Source organism: Penicillium psychrofluorescens, assembly GCF_964197705.1.
Source record: "Penicillium psychrofluorescens genome assembly, chromosome: 4".
NCBI lineage: Eukaryota > Fungi > Ascomycota > Eurotiomycetes > Eurotiales > Aspergillaceae > Penicillium > Penicillium psychrofluorescens.
The window spans coordinates 2319046-2346930 of record NC_133442.1 but is presented as its reverse complement, the minus strand read 5'-3'; the positions used below and the strand labels follow the sequence as shown (position 1 = coordinate 2346930).

The following is a 27885-nucleotide window of genomic DNA, read 5'->3' as shown; positions in this document are numbered from 1 at the left end:
CCAGCCTGGGAGTTCAGGCAGAGGTGGACGGGTCGGGAGAAACCCATGTTCCGGGAGCCCGCTTAAAAACGCGCGGACTCCTTCCCTTTTTCTGCCCACAACATAAATCTCATTTCTAGGGCATGTTTTATTGTAGGAGGCAGGCGAATTCTCGGTCCCTGTCTTCTCTACTACATCGTCCGAGACCAGACTTGCACCGAACTGGAGCAGTCAAGGGCTGCGCCCGATGATGACTTTGTTCTTTACCGACGGTAGCTACATTTTTCTTCTATAGTAGACGGGTGCGCTCGAATAAGGTGTTTATTTGCCCCCGATCGAGGACGCGTCGGGCACAACGCCAATCTATACAACAAAGAATCTGCCCAGCTATGGAAGATCACAGTAGTAGATGTGAAACACGTACATCCCACAGATTCCCCGGGTGGCATAACTATGGAATGCCCCGAATCAAAAAAAAAAAAAAGAAAAAGAACATGGAGAATGCAAACCGTCTGTGTTGACCCCCAAAACGCCTCAAAATAACTGCAGGATATAGTACAAAACTCTAGGTAGCGGCTGGGGTGTCGTTGGACTGCCAGGTCGATTCCTGCTTAGTGCCCGGCAGCCACGCGTGGGAAACGCTGGACCCTCGTGGTCGGGCCTGGCCAAGGCCGTCATCGTCCTCCTTCTTGCTGTTTTTGGGCATCGGCTGCGCGCCATGATTGTGGGCGGAGCCCGAGGGGAAAGCATACCCGTTGGAATCCCACGGCTTGCTTGCGCTGCGCACATTCGTAGGGAGAATGGACTCGCGCGCGCGAAAGTGATCCGCGTTGGCCCGTTGATCGGCCACGTCGTCATGGCTGTTGCGATCATATAGATACAGACCCACAAAGGTCAGGCCAATGCCAACCGCTTGGATCGGAGTTGTGGTGCTGCCAAAATACAGAATCGCGGCCACAATGACAAACACTCGTTTGACCAAGGAAGCAACCGAGTAGGACACGGGGGAGATCATTGACAGCAGGACGAAGGCGAGGATGTTTTGCGCAAAGTGTGAGACGCCGTTAAACACAAATTCGACTAGCAGGGCACCATGGTCTAATGATCCCTTTTTGCCCGACAGCGAGATGACACCGTCGTGGATGATATCGGCGATCAGGGGATAGCCCTCACTGACAAACCAGATCGGCAGGGTGAGGAAAAAAGCCAATCCTGAGCAATAGCAGAGCAGGTTGAGCTTGTCTAGCTTCTGCCGCCCCGGCCCCTCGGACTCTGCACGGGCTGCCTCATTGAAAAGCTTCTTGGAGAAGATGTTCTGCGAAACAAAGACTAGAGCGGCCAACAGTGCGCAAAGGATGCCGAAGAGATTCGTCGACAATCCGGTGGAACAGGCCAACATGACACCCACGGTCAGGGGGATCAGCGACAGGTAGGTTGCTCTGGCGTACCGAATCCGAAACAGCACCCGGTATGCCATCACTGTGAACAGCGGGGACAGTCCCTTGATCGTATGGACTAGTGAGACGGGGATCTGTGAGGTGGCCATCGAGCTCAGAATATGACCCGCCAGCTGGAAGACTGCCAGAGGCAAGGCCGCCGAGATCACATCACGAGAAGGGTAGCGGATTCCGGTCTGGAGTGCCGGGACGGTTTGCCTTAGCCACGGGATGACCGTCGAGAGGTAAACTAGCAGCAGACACCAAATCGAGACAAATGCAAATTGCACAATTGTCAATGTGATGGGCATGGGAAGCGCATTGAGGATCGATTTCGAGGATGTATTGGTCAACGCCGATGTCAAATACCAAATCAGACAGAGCGTCTAGGATTCAAACAACTGTTAGCCAAACGGGTCGTGATGAGAGCTTGGGGGACGTACAATCAATCGATAAGATAGTGGTGCCCGGAGCGCCGAAGCCAGCTCCTGCGCGTTTTGACTGACGCTGCCGTTGCGGGTGCGGATGGTTGTGATGGCCTCGCTGATACTTTTCCTGGACCGTTGTTTGGGATTCCTCACGGTGGCATTGGTGGGAACCCGCGCGTAGGAGCCTGTTCTCCGTGGCTCCCAGAGATCCTGCGAGTATTTCACTGAGGGACTTGGCCCCGGGACAGCGTCCAAGGACTCATCGTATGGAGGGAACTTGTCGATGGGGCTGCTGGTCGGTTGGGAGGTGGGAGTCTTGGTGGGCACTTGCACTTCCGGTTGCCGCATGGAGGCGCGTCGTCCATGGCCGGTCACCGTTGTGGTGGCCATCTTCCACAAGCCAGGCGGACTAGCTAAATTTCCTTCCCCCCCAAAAAAGACAAGAGAGGCAAGAAGGGCGTCCGGGGTGCAGGTCGACTTTTGCAAGAGAGTCAAGAGTAGGCAGCAGAGAAGGAAGATGCTCCACCTTCCGTCGACGCAGACTGTTTCACCAGAGGGATGTGGGTTGTTGGGTTGAGGACCGAAAAAGGGTGTGATGGAGATGACGAATCCCCGGGGGCGAATGAGCGTCCAGCACGAACGAAAGAGTGGCAGAGCCGCCGAGAAGACACGAGGAGATGGAGTGGCAGGCCATGCACTGATTGGGATCGGTTCGTGAAGAGGCTCCCGGAAATTGATCTGGACGGTGGCAGAGTAGTAGTGGGTTGGTCTGGAAATAAGAATCCTCGACCGCATCTAACTAACGTGGCGGACGGGATCCCGTGCGTCGGAGGAGACCGCGCAGTCCACGGCTACTGGACCGGAGTAGACCAGGGAGGACTCGCGGCATTTAAGATTATCTTACTACTACTACTACTATCACTCCTACTCTCACGCCCACTATCACGACTCCTATTATGATCAAATTGTCATCACAATTGTGCTCCCCATCTGGATGCATCACGTGGCCTGGCTCTCCGGTTGCAGGCTGCCCGATCCGGGGAATCCCACCAACATGCTGCGTTTCGTTTGACTCTCCGGGCTGTCGCTGGTCTCGGCCAGCTTTCGGGGACCTGATTCGCAAGTTCCACTCGGCCTGCAAGCACCAGGAATTACATTCTCCAGCCAGTGGCAGATCCTGGGACCCTTCCGGCTTGGCACGCGAGGTTAGTGCCTCAAAAATCTGTTGTAGACCCAAAAAAAAAGAAAGAGAAAACAAAACAAACGTGTGGATTGACACCTGCGTAGAGGCAATCTGGGGAGCAGACCCGTTGGAAAAGGAAGGGGGCTTTCGCAGTCGGCAATATGATCCGGAGGCCACATTCAACAGCGCTCTCGCCACGAATGGAACCGTGAAATGGGCGGCCATGCAAGCTGACCTCGATTCCTCGGTCAGCCAGACCAAGGCTGCCCTTACATTAAGCTTTTCCGAGGTCAATTGGGATTTCTTGCAATCCGTCTACGGCTGGTCAGCCCTCCAATATCAGGCATGGGCACGCGGGGCCTTGAATATCCTGGGTGTCGAGGCCCAGACGGTTGCCCTCTGGGCGGGTGGCCTCTTAGAGTTCTGGGTTGATGGCAAACCGCACTTTGGAGGCGACCTCTATCACTACCGCAGAGCTCCCAGCCTGATACAGCTGTCTCCGGGGCTCCATGTAGTCGATCTGCGGTTGACCCGCGACGTCCGGGCCCAGGGAGGATTGGATAGTAGTATGAAGGTTCTCATCGAAGCCGAGCTGCGAGATGAGCCCATCACTGTGGACCAACGCAGCCTGGTGGTGTCTGAACTGACCGACAGGAAATTGGGAGGTACGTGGGCCTCGGTTCATTTGCAGAAGAACATAGCTGTTCCGGTCGAAATCTTGTCCATTAGTGCCCCTAAGGTTAAATTTTCCCGTTTGATGATTTTGGAAATGTTCGTTGACCATTTGGTTTCGGTAGACCCAGCATCACCTGTCTCTTGCGAGGGCTCCGGAAGTCGCGGGGTATCAGACTCGGGCCATTGATGTTCAACATTTCCCTGGCCGAGTCAGATGCAAATCGATTTGCGGTACACATTGAGTACCGGCTTGCTGGACAAAAGGGCGGACCGACCAGGATTCTGCCATTTAATGTCAATCTCAGAGAGAGACACCTGTCCGAAGCCCAACGGTTCACTTATCTTCACCCGTCGAGTGGTGTCTCGTATGCCATCGTACGACCTCCTCCGACCTCTTGTAACATTTTGCACAGGTCCACCAGTTTGCCAGTGATTATTGCTCTCCATGGAGCGGGACTGGACGTGGACAGCGCGGAGGCTCGCGCCATGTTGGACGGAGCATATGGAGTATGTGCCTGGATGTTGTTTCCGAGTGGTGTCACCTCATGGAGTGGCGATGACTGGCGTAAGTCCAACCCTCTATAAAGGAATCAACGACTGAAGTAATAATCCAGATCATTGGGGCAACGCTGATGCGCAGGCTGCACTCTCTGCCGTCCCGGAGTGGATGGCCAATGTTGGATGGAACGGCCCCGGTGCTTCCTTGCATGATTTGATCCTTCTCGGCCACTCCAACGGTGGTATGAAGCCCATGTAAACCCTCGAAACCCGTGTCACTAATGCGCACTAGGCCAAGGAGCGTGGTATTACGCCACACATTACCCCGATCAAGTCGCTGCTGTAGCCCCCGTGTCAGGCTACACTTCCATTGAGAGTTTGTCCATCCTCTCGTCCAGAGGTTTGCATTGGCACTGAAGATACATAGACTATGTTCCCTATAGCATGTGGCAAAATCTTGAGCCGTCACTCTTGTCCGTGCTGCTCCGCTCTCGGTCTTCCTATAAGCACGAGTTGCTGTTGGAGAATGTGGCGGGGATTCCAGTGGTGCAGCAACATGGCTCTGATGATGATAACGTGCCTGCATATCACTCGCGTCTGATTCACGAGATGCTTGGCCAGATCTCCTGGCCATCAAAGTACAAAGAGCTTCTGGGAGCAGGCCATTGGTTTTCCGGTGTGTTGACAACCCCGTTCCACCAACAATTTTACCATGACGTGGCCAGCAGCCCGCGAGCCTCAACTGGAATGCCCCACAACTTCACCATCATGATCCCGGCCACTGGTGTCATCGGATCCAAAGCCGGGATTCAGGTAGACCAGCTGCAGTCGCCCGATCAGAATGGTGAAATGGCCATCATTCGCCATCCGGAGAGTCAAACGTGGGATGTGCGTAGTCGCAACATCCGCCGATTTCACCTGACGGATGTTGCTCGTCAGATCGAGGTGCCGGATGTCATGATCCTGGGTGGGTACCCAATTTGCCGTGGATCATGACCAACTTGGACAGAATTGGTACCTGCAAGATACCCCGGAGGAGTGGACTGCTCCCATGATACCAGTTGGCGGTCAATCTCGGGGCGATGTGGTCGCCAACTGGGGGGTATTGATGCCCTGTTACGCTCTGACGGCAGGTTCCAGATCAACCTGTGCTCGCTGGCGTCCAGAACGTTGCAATCCAGATTAGCCGCAACCTGGTTCAATGTTTTTCTGCGGATGCACACATCGTTCGCGGATGCTTCCCGGATGGTCCAGGAAATGCCATCATTCTGGCCCTGGGGGACGATCTTCCTCCGTCCCAGCTCGACACATACCCAATCCATGCGGATCAAGGTCGCTTGGTGATTAGTTCGTCCCAATCGTCTCCACATGGGTATTTATACGAGCCCGGTCTGGGGGCCGTGTTTCTGCGGCCGTTGGCGGACGAGCGTGTGGAGCTCGTCGTCTGGGGTGCCGACCTGGCTGGGTTGCGACAGGCCGCTCGCCTGGTGCCGACGGTGACTGGCGGGGGGCAGCCGGACTATGCGGTGCTGGGGGACGAGGGTCGCTGGCGAGGTGCGGCGGGAGTGTTGGCTGCCGGCCATATGGACTGGTCGTGGCAGGTGTCGTGCAGTTCCTTCTTCAGTACTTCCTTAGGTAGGTAGGTAATCATCGTACCTTCTCTCTCTCTCTCTCTCTCTCTCTCTCTCTCTCTCTCTCTCTCTTTCTTTCCCTTCCTCTTCTATTTCTTCACACCTTCCTCTCCCCTCCTCCCTTTTCCCATCCTCTTCCTCTCCCTCCTCATTCTCTTCATCCTCCACTTTGCATCTCTGCTTGTTCGAGTTTCGAGTTTCTGCTTGCTAAGATGTCCACTCGCTCCGGGTTGTCCAAGCTTGGCCGTCTGGACAAAGACAGTGAAGCTCCCACAAGCAAGGTTGGTTCTCGCACTGCCAAATGCAAAGTTGATCTGACCAGCCTAGAAGCAGAAGTTAGAGCACATGAATGCCGATTCCTTGGCCGGACCGCCTTCGGGACTGGAGAGGATACTGGCCAAGCTCTCTCCAAAGGAGGTGCTTGCCAGTACTTCTCCCAGTTCCCAAAGCACTTCAACTCCCGATCTATTGCCGGCCCCAGATATCGCGAATACCGCGGAGCTACTTCGTCTCAAACAAGAGCTGCTCGCCGCAAATTCCAAAATAGCCTCGCAGGAGCAAGAGTTGGCCCAAACCCGCGTGATTAAGCATACCCTGGATCAAGCCCTCGGGCCACCCTCCGAAGTTGACTTTGGTGGAAGTGGCAGTCGGGAGGTTACCGAACAGACCATCAGCCATTTGCAGAATGCATTCAATGCCTCGAATCCCACCACGTTCGCCCAGGTCCAGGACGCCTGGAATGCCCAAGATGATTCCCAGTCTGATATCTCGGATGCTCTGTCGGCAGGGGCCTACAATCGGGCTCGCGGCCTGTGGTCTCAGCATGGGCAGCAGCCACTTGGAGTGGGCGCCAATGGATCGGCCTTTGATAATCCATACGAGGCTCTTCCAGGATCAGGCAATTCCTTGGGCCAGGACCACCCAACGCGATTCTGGGGTAGTTCGTCTTTTGCAAGTCGTGGTGCTCTTCCGTCCCACAGAGTACTTTCGGGCCCTTCGTGCGGATTCCAGTCCCGCCCCCCTGGTGAGCAAATTTGGTCCCTCCCAGCTCCGAATCTGGGGCCTCGTCGGGTCATCACCCAAGGAACCCGCGACTCGCCTTCATTTCCAGTCGCTACCACTCCTTGGGGTGGGTTTCATACCGGATCCCTCGGTGATCAATTTCCTCAGTCGCCCGGGAACAGGCCGTCGAGCGCTTACCAGCAGCTGGGGGTCTATCCGATCCCTTATCAAACGCCGTCGGTTGGGACTGCTCTGTCACCCACGGCCACTGAATTCACGTCAGCCAGCACAAATGCTACCTCCTGGGCAACTTCGTCAGTAAGTTTCGTTGCTTGTGATCGTTTTTATGTTCCGCTTCTAATGTATCTAGACTGGCGGAAACTCCATTCAGACGTATATCTCTCCGCTCGAGCCACTCAACTACCGACGTCTGCTCGACAAGAACGTTTCTTGCGACTGGAAGTACATTGTGGACAAGATTGTCTGCAACAACGATCAGCAAGCTTCTATCTTTTTGCAGCAAAAGCTCAAGGTCGGTACTACGGAGCAGAAGTACGACATCATCGAGGCCATTGTGAACCAGGCGTATCCACTCATGGTGAATCGGTTTGGCAACTTTCTGATCCAGCGCTGCTTTGAGCATGGAACCCCGGAACAAGTCGTTGCCATTGCCAACGCAATTCGAGGAAACACACTCAACCTGAGTATGGATCCTTTTGGCTGCCATGTGATCCAAAAGGCCTTCGACTGCGTCTCCGAGGAACACAAGGCTGTTATGGTCCATGAGCTCTTGCGCCGCATCCCGGAGACGGTTATTCATCGATACGCTTGTCATGTTTGGCAAAAGCTCTTCGAACTCCGCTGGAGCGGCGAGCCTCCTCAGGTCATGGCCAAGGTCAACGAGGCTCTGCGTGGAATGTGGCATGAGGTGGCTTTGGGGGAGACGGGAAGCTTGGTTGTTCAGAACATCTTCGAGAATTGCGTGGAGGATGAGAAGGTTGGTGCCTCGGCTTGTTTCATAACCCCATTGTTTGGGGCTCTGCGTTTTCTCGGCTGTCCAAGTGGCACGCTAATAAATTGATAGCGACCGGCGATCGAAGAAGTGCTGGGCAAGATCGATGTGCTCGCACGGGGCCAGTTTGGTAACTGGTGTATCCAACACATCTGCGAACATGGGGCTCCGCATGACAAGAGTCGCGCCGTTGAACATGTTCTCCATTGGGCTGTGGACTACAGTATGGATCAGTTCGCCTCCAAGATAGTAGAGAAATGCCTGAAGATCGGAGGATCTGAGTTCTTGGAGCGCTATCTTTCTCGAGTCTGCACTGGACGCGCTGACCGACCCCGGATGCCGTTGACTGATAGTGAGTGGAGTCATCACCCTTGATACTGGGTCTCTACTGATTCCACTGGGCTTTCAGTTGCGGGTGACCAATATGGCAACTATTTGATCCAATGGATCTTGATGAATGCCGCAGCTCACCAGCGGGAGCTTGTCGCCAGCCACATTCGGTACGTATTCTCTTCAATCCACTACCAACCGTGGAAATTTCCGTGGCTAAGTATCGGTATCTAAAGAAAACACATGGTCTCGCTCCGTGGCTCCAAATTCGGCTCTCGTGTCGCGATGCTCTGTTGCAATCCATCTCATGCCACCCGCCCCGGTCCCGGTGCTGGTATGCAAATCGGCCGTTTCAACCAGTTTACCGAGGACAGACTTCCCACTACAAGCCAGTCAAGCGGGCGATTTGGTCGTGGAGGACCATGGGGCTCCAACTATACCCCATTTCGTTGAGTTGTTCGCTGACGCGTTCCCTTTGGATCTGCCAAAGAAAAAACCCCCGAAAAAAAAAGTTCTTTTTCTATGGATTATCGATGTTGTCAGTCATCTTTCTCCGCAAATGCAGGCTGCGAGTGAAGCCGAGTGTGTGACAGTCGAAATGTGGTGTCTCAGTTCTCGATCAGTCTTACGGTTATTTCTGCTATACAACTTTGACGGCTAGTGCCGCTCGCCAGTTGATTCCATTTCGGGCTACACTCCCATCGTTGGTTATCCCAAGCTCCTTTGTTTGCTTCCATGGGCTATGAGCATTCATTATTCGTGTCTCTTTATACCTGCTCTAGCGTTGTGCGACGGCTCTCTATTCTGTTACCCAACCATGCAGCTTCACTGCCGAATTTTAATGTCAATCACGAGCACGCAATGACACTTTTATTATTTAAACTCCTATGCGCGCTATTGATATGACCGAAGTATCCTTTTCCCTGGAACTAGCGGCACTTAGGGGGCGGCACTTGTAGGGTCTTGCGCGGTGTCGGCCGTTTCCCCTCTTTCCCACGGTTTTCGCCTGCGAGGCTTTTCACTCGACAAATCATGCCCCTCCAAAACTGTGTCCGGGATCTCTTGGATCCCGGGAATTGGCTGCCCAGTCGTGATTAAGTCCACGATATGAGCGAACGAGGATGGATAGGCGGGTTCCGGGTTTGTAGGGGCCTGCGGGTCAGATTGAACGGGATCTGAAGACGAGGATGTCGTCGGCGTTTGTGACAATCCCGAAACAATTTGGGAATCCCGGGGTGCTTCTGTCGACTGCGAGGCCAACCAGTACTTATAGGTTGCGAAGTCAATGGGTGGACTGAGATTCTCTTTTCTGCGATCCGGCGGGCATCAGTACGGGGATTCGAAATCTAGGGCAGCATGTCTAGCGTTAGCAGGCGTACCGCGAGAAGAAAAAGCATTTAGCTTGCAAGACGAGGTCATCTTCGCGGTTGATCTCGGCTTCGGTGGCGGGAGTGTCGGGATGACCGAGGATGGTGGAGAGGCCATTGGCGAACTCGGGGTCGATGTGGAAGGGATACGACCGTAGTCGCTCCAGCGGGCTCTCTTGGGCTTCTACGGGCTGTGCCATGGTGTGGGATTATTATTGTGTTGGGGAGAGGGAGGGAGGAATGCGGAGGGCGTGGGGCAGCAGCGGGAGCCGAGGTTGCTCAGGAAGTGGTTAGTTATAGAACGTGCTTACTGTACAGTGGGCTTTGTTCTCGATTTCTATTCTCCTCTGCACCGAGTGTATATCGGAGTAACATACTTAATTGACGAGCATCTAGAGTAAGACCGACAGCTTTGCCCGGAGATCGGTCCCTAAATGTGCCCACTGAACCAAGCCCAGCAGCTATTTCAATATCTCAGTGGCAGCCGATATCTCTGACCAGCGGCCAATTGACCCGGGCTCCAGTAATATCGAATGTGAGCATGCTTGCCCACGTCGTGATGACCAGGTTCGCTGTAGATGCCCGAGCAATTCCTCGCATATCGAGGGGTTCGAGCCTCTGAATCCTGTGGGCGTTCTTCTTGCTCACTGGACCGAAATGCAGCTCTCTGATGAAAAGTCTCGTCGGCACTCGAAGGGCTTATTTGATCACATTGATGGTCGAGTGGCGTGACCAGTCAACTGCTCTACACCGTAGTGTCCATACCATCAACCGCTGGCGCCGTGTCGGACTGGGCCTCCAGTGGCCGCGTACTCTTGCTTTGGCAACCGGGACAATTATGTACAACCTCGTGAGCAAAGAGATCGCAGTCAATGCAGAAATGATTCTTGCATGCGGTACATTCATAGCGGCTGCTCACGCTCATCCCTTTTGCATGCCCCTCTGCCATGGACCATTGGTTCTCGGGGGGTGCGGGCGGGAAGGGAATACCACAGGCAAAGCATGCGGCACTTTTTGAGGCCCTGCGCCACGGCACCTCCACCCAGTTGATCAGAGGGAACAGGTGATGATAGGATCGCGCAAGATGAGTCGACAGAATCAGGGTCAAGCCACAGGCCGGGCACTCGGCAGGCAGACTGCACACTTTGCTGTGGCAACGGGAGCATTTATATCCCCCGCGGGATGGGTTCGAATGGCACGCGCAGAGCGAAGGGGCAGAATCCATGGTCCGAGACGGAAACCCCATCATGAGGAGTGAGCTTGCCGATTGTTTCTGGGAATCTGTTGCTGGAGGGGTTGTGACATCCATCATCAGCTCTCGGAAATGCTGCTCATTGAGTGCCACCCCGTATGCTGTTTCGTCCCCACCATTGGTTCTCGTGCACAGTTCGCGGCAGATGGCCACCTGCGCGGCCAGGCCGACGATCCGGACCCGGATCTGGTCGCTGACCAGGGTATTGATGGTTTGATGAATATCGCCCGGATCAGAGGACAGGAGAGACCCGAACAGGATCAGCACTTCTCGGGTTCCATGGCTTGGGGTATGACTATGGACAACCGGTCAGCGCGGAGGGAAGCAGGAGCGGGCAGAGGGCAACGGACAAGAGAGCACCTCGAGCCATTTCAAGGCCATTCTGTAGACTCGGGAGGCCTTTTGGGTCCTGGGGTTTCAGCGCCTGGATTGCCGTCAGGTGCTCCGTGGGATTGCCGCTCATGTCGCTGATTCGAAGGGCGAGACCGTCTCGCAGGCCCAGCACGCCGAGCTGGGAGATGGGGTTTTGCTCGAAGAACTCGCGGACGAACTCCTGGGCATATCGCAGGGTCAACAGGTATCGTGTGGGCCGGAGATCCTTTTCGGACATGGACTGCGAGAGGTCCAGGGTCAGGATCAGGTGTCGAATGATGCCGCGTTGCAGCGGTGTTGTGTCTTTCAACAATCTGCGCAATTAGGGTTTGTTGGATTGATATGGAGAGAGATAGAGAGAGAGAGAGAGAGACGCACCGTTTGCGCTTCCCTGCCTCGAGCAGGCCCTCGACCGTGGAGCTGATGGTGCCATCGGCGCCCTCGACTAGAGTCTCCCAGGTCCGGGACAGCTCCCACTCGGCGCCGCCTCGCTGCTTGCGCCTCTTGGAGCGGCGCTCAGGGCCAGTGCGTGAGACCTGGAAGTCGTCCTCGTCGTCGGTGACCTCGCCCACGTATTCCTCGTCGGAGTCGGCCATGGTGCGGTGGGAGTGGAGTGTGTCCAACGGTCCGTCCTGGCGATCGGGAGCCGCACCCCGTCAATCAGGCTCGGTTTGCGCCGTATGGACCTGGCCCAAGCTCCCACACCTAATGACACCTACCGACCTTATTCTCAGTTAACTCAACCGGAATTATTTCACCCTCACACCCACACTACGGACTACAATACCGACGATAGCCGATGTGGGGGACCAGTAGTGTCCGCCGCATTGCAACGGTTGCCCGTCTAGGCCGCCCTGGCCCCTCCCCCTCCTCCTCCTCTTTCTGTTCTTCTCGCGTGCTTCATCTTCTTCCTTCCTCCTCCTTCTCTTCCCGCTACCCCCGTCGACTTCTCCCCCACCCCGTCTCGCTCGCTTCCCAAGTTCAGTTCAGGCCTCCCATCAGATATTGCTCTGCTGAAGCTCGCATTATGACCTCTGACAGAGAGACTCTGCCTGACGTGTGAGTGATGTACCCGCCATTATCCCTCGCGGATCCTCATGAGTATCTGTCTTTGTGTTTATGTCGGAGCTAACTGCGACGACCAGGGCCAAACCCGTCAATTACCACGTCTCGCTCTTCGACCTGCAGCTCGGTGGCTCGTGGGGATACAAGGGCCTGGTCAACGTCGATGCTAAGGTCGCCCGCCCCACAAACGAGATTGTCCTGAACGCGAAGGAGTTGGAGGTACAGCATGCGGAAGTTTTGGGCAAGGACGGTGGGTGTTCATTGCACCGTGAAATGCGATCAAACAAGCTAACCGTGCGGCCGTATCTCTCTACAGGTGCCCAGCTGGCCAAGGCATCCGATATCTCCTACAACCAGAAATCGGAACGGGTCACGTTCAAGTTCCCGCAGGAAATTTCGCCCCAGGACATCGTGCTGTCTATCAAGTTCACCGGAATTATGAACGACGCCATGGCTGGTTTCTACCGCTCCAAGTATAAGCCTGTAGGAGAGCCGGCCGCCGACACCCCCAAGGAGGGTGACTTCTCCTACATGTTGAGCACCCAATTCGAGTCCTGCGATGCGCGGAGGGCTTTCCCCTGCTTCGATGAGCCGAACTTGAAAGCAGCATTCGATTTCGAGATCGAGGTGCCCAAGCAGCAGACTGCGCTCAGCAACATGCCGATCAAATCGGAAAGAGACGGCAGCCACTCGGGGCTCAAATTCGTCACCTTTGAGAAGACGCCCGTGATGAGCACTTACGTCAGTAATCCCAGACATATTCGTAGATGGACGTGCGCTTGACTAACCCATTGTTCGCGCCTGCAGCTTCTGGCATGGGCGGTTGGCGATTTTGAATATGTTGAGGCGATGACCGAGCGCAAGTATCAGGGCAAGAGCATCCCGGTTCGCGTCTACACCACGCGCGGTCTCAAGGAGCAGGCTCGGTTTGCGCTGGAGTGTGCTCATCGGACGGTCGACTACTTTTCGGAGGTCTTCGAGATCGAGTACCCACTGCCCAAGGCGGATCTCCTAGCGGTCCACGAATTTGCAATGGGTGCCATGGAGAATTGGGGACTTGTGACCTATCGGACCACTGCCGTGCTCTTCGACGAAGGAAAGTCAGATAATCGGTATAAGAATCGCATCGCTTATGTTGTTGCACACGGTGAGCCCCCTTTCCGCCACGGTGACCGGACTGGATCTGATATATCGCATCGTAGAGCTGGCCCACCAGTGGTTTGGCAACCTTGTGACGATGGATTGGTGGAATGAGCTCTGGCTCAACGAGGGCTTCGCAACCTGGGTCGGCTGGTTGGCCGTCGATCATTTCTATCCTGGTGAGTCGACCTCTCCGATGAGGAGGCTTTTTGTCGCAATGCTGACATACATGCGCAGAATGGAACGTTTGGTCTCAGTTTGTTGTACGCAATTCCCGAGGTATCCACGGTTTTCTTGAGTCCGCGATTGACATTGTTCCAGGCTGAAGGTGTTCAACAAGCATTCCATCTCGACTCGCTGCGCGCTTCTCACCCTATTGAGGTCCCGGTCCGAAATGCTCTTGAAGTGGATCAAATCTTCGACCATATCAGCTACCTCAAGGGAAGCTCTGTGATCCGCATGTTGAGTGTTCATCTCGGCCGCGAGACATTCCTCCGCGGCGTGGCGAGCTACCTCAAGGCCCACGCCTATGGTAGGAGTATCCCTCTGTACATCGAAATGCAGACTTGCTGATTGTCTGATTAGGAAATGCGACTACGAATGACCTGTGGTCCGCTTTGAGCGAAGCCTCTGGCCAGGACGTGCCTACCTTCATGGTAAGTTAAGCCCAAAATTGATTCGACTACCAGTCTTTCTGATCTTCTGTTTTCCAGGATCCCTGGATTCGGAAAATCGGATTCCCCGTTGTCACGATAGCCGAGGAGCCTGGTCAGATCAGCGTTCGGCAGAATCGATTCTTGTCCACTGGGGATGCGAAGGCCGAGGAGGATCAGACTACTTGGTGGATCCCTCTCGGCCTCAAGTCTGGTCCGCAGCTGGCCAATATTGACACTCGAGCCCTCACAGACAAGACTGATACCATTGGAGGCGTCGGCGAGGATGCCTTCTACAAGGTCAACAAGGACCTGGCTGGGTTCTACCGGACCAACTACCCCCCGGCTCATCTGGCGAAGCTTGGTCAGTCTCTTGATCTTCTGAGCACCGAGGACAAGATTGGCTTGCTGGGCGATGCTGCCGCTCTTGCGGTTTCTGGAGAAGGTACTACGCCGGCCTTGCTGTCTCTTTTGGAGGGATTCAAGGGAGAGACAGACTACCTGTAAGATGTTTCCTGCGCTCCGTCGTCATTCGCCATAATCTCTAAATTTTTGATCTACAGTGTTTGGTCCCAAGTCTCGTCATCGCTGGCCAACCTCCGCTCTGTCTTCTCCCAGAACGAACAGGCCGCCGAGGGCCTGAAAAAGTTTACGTTGAACCTGGCCTCCCCTGCGGCGGAAAAGATTGGCTGGGAATTTGCCCCCAACGAAGACTACCTCACAGTGCAACTGCGGAAGCTTCTGATTGGGATGGCTGGTAATGCTGGCCATGAAGGGTGAGTCCATGCTGGTGTGAAAGATGGTGGCCACCGCCATTCTGACGATTATCTACAGGATCATTGCGGAAGCCAAGCGACGCTTCGACCTGTGGGCCACGGGCAAAGACCAGAATGCAGTGCACACCAACTTGCGGTCGGTCATCTTCAGCCTCAATGTATCAGAGGGCGGCCGGAAGGAATACGAGGCCGTCAAGGAAGAATACCTTCGGACGGATTCGGTAGATGGCAAGGAGATTTGCCTGAGCGCGCTCGGCCGCACGAAGGAGCCGGCCCTGGTGCAGGATTACCTGGACTTTGTCTTTTCCGACAAGGTGGCTATCCAGGACATCCACAGCGGTGCCGTGTCTCTGGCGGCGAACTCCAAGATGCGCCACCTCTTGTGGAAGTATATGAAGGACCACTGGGACGCCGTGTCGACGCGACTGTCGGCCAGCAACGTGGTGATTGAGCGCTTCATGCGGATGGGACTCACCAAGTTCGCGGATCATGCGACCAGCGAGGATATTGCGTCGTTTTTCCAGACCAAGGACACGAGCGCATATCAGCGGGCGCTGGTGATTGTTTCGGACAGCATCCGGACCAACGCGTGCTACCAGGAGCGGGATGCGGCGAAGGTGGTGGAGTGGCTGCAGGCGCATCGGTATGCGTGAGGGACCCCTCTTTGAATGATTTATTTCTTTCTTTCTTTCTTCCATGTTGGTTGAGGACCCGTGGTTACTCCATAGTTGCCTACCTTCTCTTAGTTTTGAAAGTAGATGTCGGGTTTGGATAATCGCACACATCCCTCGAGTCTGTCACACCCCTAGATACCTGTAGTATAGTCTCTGTCTTCGCAGCATTTTTACCCTTCAACGTACCTCCGACCGTATTGGGGTTTCATTTCCCTGGATAAATCCTACTTGATTTAGCTTCCGAACCCACTAAGAGTATCTTCTTGTAGTCCTACAAAACTAAGCGCTACCCTTCTTATCTCTCCTAATGCGCTTAAAATCAGGAGAGAATATATTACAATAATGACAGTGTCTCTAACAATGAGACTCCATCCTGCATGTATCTACCCAGCTGTGCGATTATCCAACCCCTCGCAGTCTAGTTCGATCAGACGAGGAGGATCAGGTGGAGTTGCGCATCAGGTGCCTGTGGCGTCCTCGACCTCCTCCTATCATATCATTTCAGGCCCTCTTCATTCATTCCATCATCATCCTCATCATCATCATCGACTAGGCCCCAAGACCACTACTACACCTGTTTGATCTCCTTCGTCCGGGCCAGTTTGTTCTTCCTGTCTCTCGGTCTTCTTGTTCCCACCGGTCGCACTCTTCCTCGCTTCATCATGAACCCCGAGTGGTAAGCCTTCCACCCACACCTGAGCACTACGACCTTTCGCCCCGACGACATGCTCTCCCTCAGCAGCCCCGTCTCCTCCGATATGACCTCCTCTTGTCGGTGATCCATTTGACTGACAATTTCCGACTGTCCAGAGTACCTCCGTGTCGCAGCCTAGTTTCCTCAACTGCCCCCTCGAGCCCGCACCGTGCCCCTCCGCCTGTGTGCAATATCTAACCATCGCAATAGATACGACTACCTGTTCAAGCTTCTCCTCATCGGTGACTCCGGTGTCGGGAAGTCTTGCCTGCTGCTGCGTTTTGCCGATGACACCTACACCGAAAGCTATATTTCCACCATCGGTGTGGACTTCGTATGTGTTTTAGAACCCCGCCGGCCATGCTCTTTGCGGAATCGCTTGGCTGACAGTGCCCGTCAACGCAGAAAATCCGGACCATCGAACTTGACGGCAAGACGGTGAAGCTTCAGATTGTATGATTTGGCCCTTCGTATTCCGCCGGATGGGGGCCACCAAGGCTAACAACGCATACAGTGGGACACTGCTGGTCAGGAACGGTTCCGGACCATCACATCCTCGTACTACCGGGGCGCTCACGGCATCTGCGTGGTGTACGACGTGACCGACATGGATTCTTTCAACAATGTCAAGCAGTGGCTCCAGGAGATTGACCGCTACGCTACGGAGGGTGTCAACAAGCTCCTCGTTGGCAACAAGAGCGATATGGAGGACAAGAAGGTTGTGGAATACACAGTGGCCAAGGTATCACTCCCAGTCTCCCTCGCCGCAGGAAGTGGTCGCTCATCGGTTTCTAGGAATTCGCCGACAGCCTTGGAATTCCCTTTCTGGAGACATCTGCCAAGAATGCGTCGAACGTGGAGCAGGCGTTCTTGACAATGGCACGACAGATCAAGGAGCGCATGGGCACGGCCACGGTGAACAACAAGCCGACTGTGCAGGTTGGTCAGGGCCAGGGCGTCCAGTCCGGCTCGGCCAGCGGCTGCTGCTGATTGAGACGATGGGAGCTGAGCTTTCATTTTGGCGCACTTGATGGAGGGTTTCGAGAGCGGCGTAGGATCTCGTCGGTTGGCTTCGATTCAGCCGAGGGGGACGGGAAGAGGATGATGGCCCGCCGTGAGAGCGCCCGTTGGGGTCCTTTTCTTTCTTCCTTTAGACGGCCTGCGTTTTCTGACCTCGTTCTGCGTTTTGTCTTCCTATGTGATTACTGCCCTATTTTTTTCTCTCTTTCTCCTTCTTATTTATGCTTGGCCGCATTCCCTCTGCTTGTAGGTTTTGAGATTCCTCGGAATGGATGAGGTTTAACAAAGATTGCCAGCATGTGTAGGCAGTATACCGATACGGTAGTGGTAGATCGTCACATGCCATGCTGGAGTCGAGGATGGATGTTCACGGTTTTTAACTAGACGATTAGTAGAGATTATCCGCGATCGGAACATTTAGAAATATAACTAGTTCTCTCTCTCTCTCTTGGGTCCGCAGAGAATAATCTGCGATGTGTGCAGCGGCATGTACCTAGTATACAGTACTCCACGCTCAAAATGCCAGCTCGGTAATACCAATACCTCCCTCTACCTCTTTCTGCCGAGGCCCAGCGTTCGGCAAAACGTCATGTAAATCCCCAAGCCGAATCATTCTCGCCCTCTTATTCATCACGCTTTTCCCCCTGGGGGTTCTTTCTTTCTTTCTTTTTCTCCCGTCTTTCGTGTCTCTTGACTTGCCACTCCTTCTCACCCACGGCCTCCCAATGTCCCAATCCACCGAGCAGCAGAAGAAGGCGGCGGTTTCCACCGCCGTCCAGCAGAGCGACAATATCGCCCACGCGCTGGCCGGCGCGGGTGGTGGCATTCTGTCCATGATCATGACGTGTGCACATCCGGAGTCTTTCTTTGTCTGCTCATAATGCTAACTGAGAGTCCTCCGGCAGATATCCCTTGATCACCCTGTCGACCCGCGCCCAAGTCGAGTCCAAGCGTGCGCACTCAACCACCCTCGATGCCGTGCGGCGCATCGTTCAGCGGGAGGGAATCGCGGGCCTTTATGCTGGCCTGGAGTCAGCGCTGTTCGGAATCAGTGTGACCAACTTTGTGTACTATTACTGGTATGAGTGGACCCGGTCCACCTTCGAGAAGGCTGCTATCAAGGCCGGACGCGCTTCCAAGAAGCTGTCAACCTCCGAGTCCATGATTGCGGGCGCAATCGCCGGCAGTGCCACGGTGCTGATCACCAACCCGATCTGGGTCATCAACACTCGCATGACAGCCCGCAACAAGTCCGAGGACGAGCAAGGCCTCCCCGGTACTCCCAAGAAGCCAAGCCCCTCCACTTTCAGCACCCTCATGGATCTGCTGCAGAAAGAGGGCCCCAAGTCGCTCTTCGCCGGTGTGCTTCCGGCACTGATCCTGGTGATCAACCCGATCCTGCAATACACCATCTTCGAACAATTGAAGAATATTGTAGAGCGTCGCCGCCGGATGACACCCAAGGATGCGTTCTACCTGGGTGCTCTGGGCAAGATCTTGGCTACCAGCATTACCTACCCCTACATTACTATCAAGAGCCAAATGCATGTGGCCAGCAAGGATGGCCCCAAGGAGAGCTTGAATGGAAGCCTGAAGCGGATTATCCGGGAAGAGGGATATACTGGCCTCTACAAGGGTAAGTTGATTGCCAGGTTAATTGATCATGCTCCTTTTTACTAACGGTTGTTCTGCAGGCATTGGCCCCAAGGTTACTCAAAGTGCTATCACTGCTGCGTTCCTCTTTGCTTTCAAGGATGTCCTGTACGATATGATGGTCAAGACCCGCAAGAATCGCAGCATGCGCAACTAAAGCCAGCACCTACGTATTTGCCGAGTCTCCCGGAGGAATTGTTGAGGCAAGTCTGAGTGAAATGCCTGCAGTTGATCTTAGAAGATCGTTTATCTCTTTATTTGGAAGGTCAGGATTGTCCTTTTAGGAGGGGATGTCCAGTGTATAAGGACTGGCAGTACATAACCATATATTTTCCTATATTATCATAATCTCTTACTCTCCAGCCTTGAGAGCATCCTCATCTCTTTTACTTCAGTGACTCCGACCTCATCGATCGCAGCGCGTACAAACTACACGGGCCTTTGCTCTTGCCCGGGTTCCTATGATAGCGTTGATATTACCTGGAAGAGGCCGAGATAAACACAATATGTGACTCCGAATATACTACAGTGTGTGAATGGATGGGCATATGGTCCACTCCCAGAATTCTTATGTACAGTGCTTGGAGCGAGTGGAGCGACAAGATGACCGAGGGTACAAGACATAAAAGTGTACGTGAGAAACAAAAAGAAAATGCCTCTACAGCTTGGCCTTGGGTGCTGACTGCTCCTCCAAAGCCTGGGCATAGAGCTGGTCCAGGAGCGGGCGGAATGCCTTGGCCGTGGGAGGACGCTTGAGCTTAAGACTAAAACCATTGGTTAGTATGAATATGCATGAAGGGGCAATATACAAAGACTTACGTCGGGGTGAGCAGGTTATTCTCAACCGAAAACGGTTCCATCTTGATCGCACAGTTTCGGACACGCTCGTAGCCAGCCAGCTTGTGCTTCTTGGCGACCCTTTCAAGATCGCGTAGCACAGCCCGCCTGATCCTATCATCATTCAGAGCCGTCTTGATGGCTTCTAGGTCGGTGGCAGCGATGGTGCGGCCCAGCACCTTGCTGGCGAACGGGGCAAACATGTCCGGCTGGACACCGAAAACACCGACCAGGAAGGTCTGCATACTGTCACCATGCACATAGGCTTGGGCGATATAACCCAGCTCCGAGAGGATGACGCCCTCCAGCCGCTCGGGAGAAATGTACTCGCCTTGAGCCAGCTTGAGCACGTTCTTGCGGCGGTCAATGATGGTGAAGCGGCCCATCTCGTCAATGGTGCAAACATCGCCAGTGCGGAACCAGCCGTCCTCGGTCATCGCTTTGGATGTCTCTTCCGTGTTCTTGAAGTATTCCCGGAACAAACTGTTGCCGCGCAGAAGTAACTCCCCGCGTGGGTGCGGCTTGTCATCCACGTAGTACTCCATGTCTGGCAGAGACACCAGACAAGCCTCCACGCACGGAGCGATGCGGCCGCAGTTGCCAGCCGTCAGGTCCCGGCTCGACTGGGCCGTGCTGCAGGCATAGGTCTCGGTCAGGCCGTAGCCCTGGAGGACATCGGTACCGGTAGCCACACGCAGAAAATTGTGCAGAGTCGGGTCCAGAGGCGCGGAGCCCGACACCATGTATTTCGCGCGTTCCAGTCCAAGTGCGGCGGCCACCTTCTTGGCCCAGATACGATCGTACAGGGCGTGATGCACGGTGGCTTTGGACGGATCAGGATTCTTCAGGTTGGCAGTCTTGGCCGCGACGATGTGCCGGGACAGGGCACCCTTGAAGCCTGGCGCCTCAACCGTTGCAGCACGCACAGCAGCGCCGAAGCGACTATAGAGGCGCGGGACGGACATAAACCCAGTGGGCTTCAGGAGCTTCAGGTCATCGACCAGCTCCACAATGTTACCATGAAAGTAGCCGATGCGTGCACCGCCCCAGAAAGCCGAGTGCTCAGCAAGACGAGCGTAGATGTGGGCCAGCGGAAGGTACGAGCACACGGTGTCACCGGGGGCCTGGCCAACAGTTATCAGGCCAGCAGATGTGGCGGCCACGGCACTTCGGTGCGTCAAGACCACACCCTTAGGGGGGCCCGTTGTGCCCGAAGTGTAGTTGATGGTGACAACATCCGACGGTGACGGAGGGCTGCTCTCGCGCTTGGACGCGAGGCCCAGCTCTTCCACCTGGTCCATGGAGTAGATGACCAGATCTTGGCCGGCCGCCATCGACTCCAGCAGCGCGCGCTTCGAGTGGCCGTCTTGCTCGCCGCCATCCAGCGGGTCCAGACTGACAATCATCTTGAGATTCGGCAGAGCAGGCTTGAGCTTGAGCAGCGTCGGGATATGCGGCAAAGAGGTGACCACACACTTCAGCTCCGCATGGTTGATGATGTACTCCGTGGCATCCGAGGCCAGGACATCATAGATGGAGACGGAATAGAGGCCCTGGGACATGCAGGCCAGATCTAGATCGAATCAGTCTCCTCCGACTGGTTTTGATGGTTCTTCTCAAACTCACCGGTGATCTGCCACTCTGGGCGGTTCTGGCACCAGAGACCAATGCCATACTGGCCCGAGCGATGGCAGTTGTGCTTGTGGTGCAGCTCAACTAGACCCGCGCCAAAAGCGGCACGGCGCTTCTGCACAGTCTCATAGTTGATCCACTGGTACTGGTCGAAAGTCTTGGTGGTCGGGTTGAATGGGCGCCATCCCAGACAGTGGTTCTTGGGTTGGCGATTGGCAGTCGACTCGAACATGTCATGGGCGGTCAAGACCTGCCATTGTCAGAGATATCCATGCGCCGCGCGTCGTAGGTGGCATACCTGGGGATCCAGGGTCTGCAGCAGCTCCTTCTGCGAGTTCCATGCCCGGTATACCCGGCTGCGGCCGGGCTTCTCGGAGCCGGGGAGGGCGACGGAGTAGGGAGTGCCCTTAGGAGGCTCCTGCTTGAGCTCCTCCGCCTTGGCGAGGTGAGGGGGTTTCGAGAAGAACATGGTCTATCTGGAGAGGAATGATGGTCAGAGACGGGAGCAGCAGTGTCGCGGGAGATTTCACACTTACTCAGTACAAGCCGAAAAAAAAAAAGTTAATAAAAAAAGTCGAGCACGACTTCCCAACAAACTTATGGCCGAACAGAACAGAAAGATCAAGGACTAAAAGGCAGTGATGGGGGGGGGAGGGGGAGAAGAAGAGGAAAACAATGGTCCGACGAGCGAACAACACGGAGGGCCGGAGAGCAGGACGAGTTGGGTTAATGCGCCTTGAAGTAAAAGAACCTCGGCCCCGGTGGTTAGGTACTGTACCTGGTCCACCATAGTGTGGCTCATTGTGGAACAGGTACCGGTACATGACATACTCAGGCTCGGCGCCACATGCGGTCATATGATTCACATGTTCTGTGTTGGTAACTAACGAGGGACTGAGGGTTAATTAGTTATTCATTTCAATAATAATCATAATAATAATAATAATGTTGTAGTGTATAGAATAATAACAATAAATAGACTACTCAGGTATGTATAGAGATGCAAAGAGATGGGTCTTTATATATACACGCCTTCAACGCCAAAACAACCAACTTCAACCTAGCTCAGCCACGCCAACACCTTGCCCTTCCACGTCGTCGACTCGGTCGTCTCCCACGTCTCGTTCTCAAATGCCGTGCGGCCCGTGTCCAGGTCGGCCTCAATAGGCTTGACAAACGCCGGCCGAACGATCACCTTGTGGCCCACGTATAGCACCACCCACAGGATCAGGCTGAGGTAGTTGATGAAGAACTCCCTCACCTGGAAGTGTCCGAGGAACGCAGTAAATCCTTGAGTGATGATAATCAAGATATTGAAAAATAGCCCATACCACGACAGGTACGGCTGGCCCACGGCCTTGTATGGCAGCAGATCGCGGGAGATGTCGCGCGCCTTCAGGGCTCGCTGGAAGGCAAGGTGGCAGGCATTCAGCGAACACCAGGTGATGAAGCCGGCCACGCCCGAGATCTGCATCAGCCAGGTGAACACGGTGCTACCCTCGCTCGACACGTTCAGGAACCCAAGCAAGCCAAAGAGCGCCGTGAAGAGCACACTGAAGTAGGGCACACCGCCCTTGGTTGTCTTCTTGAACCAGCGCGGGGCGAATCCCTCTTGGGCCAAGCCGACTAGGATACGACTGCCGCTGTAGACATTCGAGTTGGCTGCCGAGAGCACCACAGTTAACAGGACCGCGTTGATGATACTCGGGAGGGCGTGGACGCCGGCACGCTCAACCGCAATGACGAAAGGCGAGGCCTTGGCGTTGCTGGCGCTGGCACCGCTGCCTTCACTAGCCACGAGGCCCTTGTCTGTGGAAGGCACCAGGATGCCAATGAAGAAAATGGTCAGGATGAAGAAGAAGACGATCCGGAAGAAAGTCTTGCGGATGGCCGACGGCACTGTCTTCCGGGGGTTCTCCGTCTCACCGGCGGCAATACCAACCAACTCAGTACCCTGGTAGGAGAAGCCGGCTTGAATCAGGACATTCCAGAATCCAACAAACTTGGCCAGCGGGACATCCCCAGAGATCAAATAGTTTTTGGGGGCCGCGAATGGGCCTGGATGCACCCAGTATCGGAAGCCAAGATAACCCTCCTGGCCAACACCGGCGTTCATACAGATGGCAAAAATCATGAAGCCGACCACCGTCAAGACCTTGATGCTCGAAAACCAAAACTCCATTTCACCATAGAAGCCGACAGGCATCAGGTTGAAGATGATGATCATGACCCAGAAGACGGCAATGAAGATGGCAATATTGATTGTCTCGTCCCAGTACTGAATGATCAGACCGGTGGCCGTCAACTCCAGCGCAAATGTCGATGCCCACGAGAACCAATAGATCCAACCCATGGAGAACCCCAGGCTAGGATCGATCAAGCGAGTGGCGTACGCGGTGAACCCGCCGGGGATTGGGATGTAAGTCGCAATCTCACCCAGCGCCGTCATGACCGAGAACACGATGGTCCCAACAAAGATATAGGCGATGAGGGCTCCAATCGGCCCTCCGTAGGCAACGGCTGTGCCGCTCCCGATGAACAGACCCGTTCCGATGGTGCCGCCTGCGCAAAAATTCTATCAGTATGGAAAAATCTTTTCCGGTCCTAGAAAGACACCACTCACCGATAGCAATCATCTGCAGATGCCTGCTCTTCAGCTTCCTCTTCAGGTCCGGGTAGGGATTCGAGTCACGATCCGCGCCATGCTTCTCGTAGTCGACCTCATAGTCATTGACAGGAGTGTGCGCCTGCATGGGCATGTCGGGCTCCTCCATCTTGGCCTTCTCGACCTTGGGCGCGCTGCTCACGTCGTCCATGCCTTCTGAGGGAGGTGAAGGAGGAGAAGTTGAGTCAAAAAAGGAGCGAAAGTTCGCCGGTGGCCTTCTCCACCTTTTCGCCAGGCTCCGAAGGCTTCGTCGTTGATTGTGGAGACGCGAACAGGACCGTCAAGCCCTACTTGCCGATTGCCCCGGCCCGGTGGAGCGAAAGTCTTAGGTAAAAAAAATCCCTGGGGATGAGGGGAGGGGGTGCAATTGAGGAGAATAAGATGAAAATCCAATTCCTGCTCCGGGGTATAGCCATTATCATCTACATTTGGTCACTGTGCCATCTCGCCCGGCCCGGGTGTGGGCCGACAAGACGCAAAGTTTTTCCCTTGTCGGTGGCGACCGATAATTTGGGTCTGGTTCCGACGAGATACTGAAATAATAAATGTTAATAATAATAATAATGATAATGACAATGATAGATAACTTCTCATACGAATACCTTGCACGATGTGACCCGATCCTCCTGTTCATCGTGCCAGCATCTCCCGGTATGATCCCCGCTCAATCCTGCCGTCGGTTACATCAGACTCGGCGCGGTCAATCGGCCGGGGCGAGTCAATCACCGCCACTGGGCTGTCACAGCCGGAATAGTCAGGGTTGACCGAATGCGGCACACCGTTTCATGGAATGATCGATAAGAGATCGGTGATAACAATAATAATACATCAACTATTAACTTAGGTAACCAAGGGGTATGTATCTGGCTCAACCAATCTGGACTAAACATTATTATGAACGATTCCTCCGTCCTGCCTCTCTGCCCTCAATAACCACCACGCCTTAAACCCCGGCATGGGGGTTGGCCGGCTTCACGCTGTTCCCACTCCGGGACTGCATGAGCTCCCGGATCGCGAATACGGTGGTCGCGACAAACAGCGCCCTGTTTTTCATGACTGTCAGCGACAACGTCCACTCCACAAAATAATGAATTCGTACCACTCAAAAGCCCCAAACACAGTAGCCGCCTGAAGAGCGTGGCAGGCACTCCAGTAGCACCCTGGTGCCGGTGGGAGCAGCGCACCGATGGCAATAAACGCCGCAAACCAGAAGATCATGGTGACCACCTCGACCGCGGGGATGACGAATCGATGGGCGAGGCGCGGGAACCACAGCGGCGCGCAGGCCAGGTAGGGTACGGCCAGAAACGCCGTCCAACAGCCGAGGAAGAGCATAAAATCCACCGCACCGGAGTAGGTCCACGAGTCCTGCAGCGAGCCGACCACTGGGGCGTGTTAGTATGTCCATCGAGATCTGGGACGGTAGTACAGACCATATCCAGTCAAGCCGATCTCGATCAGAGCGAACAGGGCCTGTACGAGGCGCACTGGGTAGACCCAGTGGATATCGGAGTGTGCCATGCTGAGGGTGGTGGGAGTCGGTCGGTGTTGACGACACTGGGGAGTTGAGGTTGAGGTTATATAGACCACCACGCACTAATATCATCCAAAGAAACAGGCAACAGCCACTTCTGTCGCACCGGCGTCATCCGAGTCCCCTGGGCGAGTGAGCGATGCAGGTGGCTGAGCTTTGACTGCTCGCTAAACCCGGATTGCCGCTGCACTATGATGACGAAGCCAATCTATTATTGTTTATTGCGATGACATCGATGATGGATGTACGGGGTACGAGTCCAGGAATACCAGGGAAATATTCATCACTCCGGACACGGACTCGATGTGTCTGGCTGGGTAGAATGCGCCAAAGCCAAGAAGAACCCAAAGTACCTGCGAAGCAGGAATGGTGATCATTCTAAAGGAGACGGGCAGAATATATATTACCCTCCGCCACCCAAAAAGGGGGACTATGAAGATGTACGCCAGAAGACTATCATGCTCGCCATGGGCCTGTTCCTCACAGAACATGGTAGTCGGCAGAGTCGGCCGATACGAGAATCAACAACCCATCGTCTCTTAGCCTTCGATCACGCCATCGTTCTGTTCCCCGCCGTTCTTTGTCGGGCCCCTCCTTTTTCTTGGTTATCTGTAGAATGATAGAACCATCATCATACATCGATCCCAATCCTTCCTAGTAGTTGTCTCTACCCTTGATTCCTCACGCTGCTCGTGTTCCCCAGATTCGTCTGACAGACCCCCGACATCGGCTCCCCGCATTTTCCGGATTAGGCAAACGTCATGGCCGACCACACCCACTTTGAGACTCTCCAGCTGCACGCCGGGTAAGTCGTCGGCTCTGTGGGTTGTTTTTTGAAAGCGTGTTGAACAATTCTCCAGCCAGGAGCCGGACCCGACCACCAACTCACGCGCGGTGCCCATCTACGCCACCACCGTTCGTCCCTCCCCGTGCCTGATTAGAGCAAATGACTGATAGTGGTGGTGTATCTAGTCCTACACTTTCAATGACTCCGCCCACGGTGCGAGGCTCTTTGGCCTCAAGGAGTTCGGCAACATCTACAGCCGGATCATGAACCCCACCGTCGACGTCTTCGAGAAGCGCATTGCCGCGCTCGAGGGGGGTGTTGCCGCCGTCGCCGCCTCGTCCGGCCAGGCGGCCCAGTTCATGGCCATCGCGGCTCTGGCTCACGCCGGGGACAACATTGTGTCCACCACCAACCTGTACGGTGGCACTTACAACCAGTTCAAGGTCATGCTCCCCCGACTGGGCATCACGACCAAGTTCTTCCATGGAGAAAATCCCGCTGACATTGCCACGGCCATTGACGACCGCACCAAGGCCGTCTATGTCGAGACCATTGGCAACCCCCGGTACAACGTGCCGGACCTCGAGGCCATTGCCAAGGTGGCCCACGAGAAGGGGGTCCCTTTGGTGGTGGACAACACCTTCGGCGCTGGAGGTTACTTCTGCCGCCCCATCGAGCACGGCGCCGACATCGTGGTCCACAGTGCAACCAAGTGGATTGGCGGCCACGGCACCACGATCGGTGGCGTGGTGATCGACAGCGGCAAATTTGACTGGGGCAAGAACGCTGCTCGGTTCCCGCAGTTCGTGGAGCCGTCCGAGGGCTATCACGGCCTGAAGTTCTGGGAGACCTTCGGCGCAATTGCGTTTGCCATCCGCGTGCGCGTGGAGATCCTGCGTGATTTGGGCTCGGCTCTGAACCCGTTCGCGGCCCAGCAGCTGATTCTGGGCATGGAGACGCTGAGTCTGCGTGCCGAGCGCCACGCGAGCAACGCCATCGCATTGGCGAAGTGGCTGCAGAAGAGCGAGTATGTGAACTGGGTCTCGTACCCCGGTCTGGAAGACCACCCGTCGCACGAGACGGCGAAGAAGTACCTGAAGCGTGGCTTCGGTGGTGTGCTGTCCGTGGGTATCAAGGGCGGCGCTGCGGCCGGCAGCCAGGTGGTTGATGGCTTCAAGCTGATCTCCAACCTTGCCAAGTATGTAGTTGTGGGTGCGGTTTGATTGATTCCACGTACTGACTGATTCCTCCCCTTTTAGTGTTGGCGACTCCAAGACCCTCGCCATCCACCCGTGGTCCACCACCCACGAGCAGCTCAGTGAGCAGGAGCGCGCCGACTCGGGCGTGACGGACGATGCGATCCGCATTTCTGTAGGCACGGAGCACATCGACGACATCATTGCCGATTTTGAGCAGTCGTTTAAGGCATCGCAGGCTACGGTGCCGGACCGCACTACATAAGAGCCGAATGAATGGGATGGAGATCTTGGATGAGAATGGTTTATTTTAGCACCAAGGAATGAAGTTGTAGTTTGCAGCGAACAATAATGAGTGTCAACTCCCAAGTATAGAACCCGTCACGTGCCTATC

General features: G+C 54.9%; 12 protein-coding genes across 12 annotated transcripts; 6 read left to right on the top strand and 6 right to left on the bottom strand.

Annotated features, from left to right (window-relative positions):
- Positions 1–544: 544 nt before the first annotated feature.
- Positions 545–2191, bottom strand: PFLUO_LOCUS6526 (uncharacterized protein; the record flags this gene model as incomplete). Its single annotated transcript, XM_073784078.1, has 2 exons — positions 545–1801; positions 1859–2191. 2 exons carry the CDS (start codon positions 2189–2191, stop codon positions 545–547), a joined length of 1590 nt encoding a protein of 529 aa, XP_073640569.1.
- A 1058-nt stretch (positions 2192–3249) lies between these two features.
- Positions 3250–5842, top strand: PFLUO_LOCUS6525 (uncharacterized protein; the record flags this gene model as incomplete). The annotated part of the gene is made up of 7 exons (XM_073784076.1): positions 3250–3691; positions 3756–3765; positions 3824–4266; positions 4316–4441; positions 4492–4599; positions 4627–5166; positions 5340–5842. 7 exons carry the CDS (start codon positions 3250–3252, stop codon positions 5840–5842), a joined length of 2172 nt encoding a protein of 723 aa, XP_073640568.1.
- A 200-nt stretch (positions 5843–6042) lies between these two features.
- On the top strand, positions 6043–8408 carry PFLUO_LOCUS6524 (uncharacterized protein; the record flags this gene model as incomplete). Its single annotated transcript, XM_073784075.1, has 5 exons — positions 6043–6111; positions 6158–7150; positions 7203–7829; positions 7917–8196; positions 8254–8408. The coding sequence occupies 5 exons, from the start codon at positions 6043–6045 to the stop codon at positions 8406–8408; spliced, it is 2124 nt and encodes a 707-aa protein (XP_073640567.1).
- A 705-nt stretch (positions 8409–9113) lies between these two features.
- On the bottom strand, positions 9114–9741 carry PFLUO_LOCUS6523 (uncharacterized protein; the record flags this gene model as incomplete). The annotated part of the gene is made up of 2 exons (XM_073784074.1): positions 9114–9483; positions 9554–9741. 2 exons carry the CDS (start codon positions 9739–9741, stop codon positions 9114–9116), a joined length of 558 nt encoding a protein of 185 aa, XP_073640566.1.
- A 545-nt stretch (positions 9742–10286) lies between these two features.
- On the bottom strand, positions 10287–11761 carry PFLUO_LOCUS6522 (uncharacterized protein; the record flags this gene model as incomplete). The annotated part of the gene is made up of 3 exons (XM_073784073.1): positions 10287–11088; positions 11144–11479; positions 11544–11761. 3 exons carry the CDS (start codon positions 11759–11761, stop codon positions 10287–10289), a joined length of 1356 nt encoding a protein of 451 aa, XP_073640565.1.
- Positions 11762–12192: 431 nt separating this feature from the next.
- PFLUO_LOCUS6521 (uncharacterized protein) lies at positions 12193–15452 on the top strand (the record flags this gene model as incomplete). Its single annotated transcript, XM_073784072.1, has 11 exons — positions 12193–12224; positions 12311–12480; positions 12547–12971; positions 13038–13377; positions 13433–13549; positions 13608–13633; positions 13692–13902; positions 13956–14026; positions 14084–14526; positions 14587–14799; positions 14858–15452. The coding sequence occupies 11 exons, from the start codon at positions 12193–12195 to the stop codon at positions 15450–15452; spliced, it is 2643 nt and encodes an 880-aa protein (XP_073640564.1).
- Positions 15453–16198: 746 nt separating this feature from the next.
- PFLUO_LOCUS6520 (GTP-binding protein of the rab) lies at positions 16199–17157 on the top strand (the record flags this gene model as incomplete). The annotated part of the gene is made up of 5 exons (XM_073784071.1): positions 16199–16248; positions 16378–16501; positions 16573–16620; positions 16682–16909; positions 16963–17157. The coding sequence occupies 5 exons, from the start codon at positions 16199–16201 to the stop codon at positions 17155–17157; spliced, it is 645 nt and encodes a 214-aa protein (XP_073640563.1).
- A 755-nt stretch (positions 17158–17912) lies between these two features.
- Positions 17913–18997, top strand: PFLUO_LOCUS6519 (uncharacterized protein; the record flags this gene model as incomplete). The annotated part of the gene is made up of 3 exons (XM_073784070.1): positions 17913–18031; positions 18093–18823; positions 18882–18997. 3 exons carry the CDS (start codon positions 17913–17915, stop codon positions 18995–18997), a joined length of 966 nt encoding a protein of 321 aa, XP_073640562.1.
- A 501-nt stretch (positions 18998–19498) lies between these two features.
- Positions 19499–21778, bottom strand: PFLUO_LOCUS6518 (medium-chain fatty acid-CoA ligase faa2; the record flags this gene model as incomplete). Its single annotated transcript, XM_073784069.1, has 4 exons — positions 19499–19604; positions 19660–21250; positions 21304–21559; positions 21608–21778. The coding sequence occupies 4 exons, from the start codon at positions 21776–21778 to the stop codon at positions 19499–19501; spliced, it is 2124 nt and encodes a 707-aa protein (XP_073640561.1).
- Positions 21779–22369: 591 nt separating this feature from the next.
- On the bottom strand, positions 22370–24125 carry PFLUO_LOCUS6517 (lysine permease; the record flags this gene model as incomplete). Its single annotated transcript, XM_073784068.1, has 2 exons — positions 22370–23871; positions 23933–24125. The coding sequence occupies 2 exons, from the start codon at positions 24123–24125 to the stop codon at positions 22370–22372; spliced, it is 1695 nt and encodes a 564-aa protein (XP_073640560.1).
- Positions 24126–24917: 792 nt separating this feature from the next.
- Positions 24918–25495, bottom strand: PFLUO_LOCUS6516 (uncharacterized protein; the record flags this gene model as incomplete). The annotated part of the gene is made up of 3 exons (XM_073784067.1): positions 24918–25017; positions 25074–25359; positions 25408–25495. The coding sequence occupies 3 exons, from the start codon at positions 25493–25495 to the stop codon at positions 24918–24920; spliced, it is 474 nt and encodes a 157-aa protein (XP_073640559.1).
- A 774-nt stretch (positions 25496–26269) lies between these two features.
- PFLUO_LOCUS6515 (Homocysteine/cysteine synthase) lies at positions 26270–27756 on the top strand (the record flags this gene model as incomplete). The annotated part of the gene is made up of 4 exons (XM_073784065.1): positions 26270–26313; positions 26369–26423; positions 26481–27493; positions 27555–27756. 4 exons carry the CDS (start codon positions 26270–26272, stop codon positions 27754–27756), a joined length of 1314 nt encoding a protein of 437 aa, XP_073640558.1.
- Positions 27757–27885: the final 129 nt, after the last annotated feature.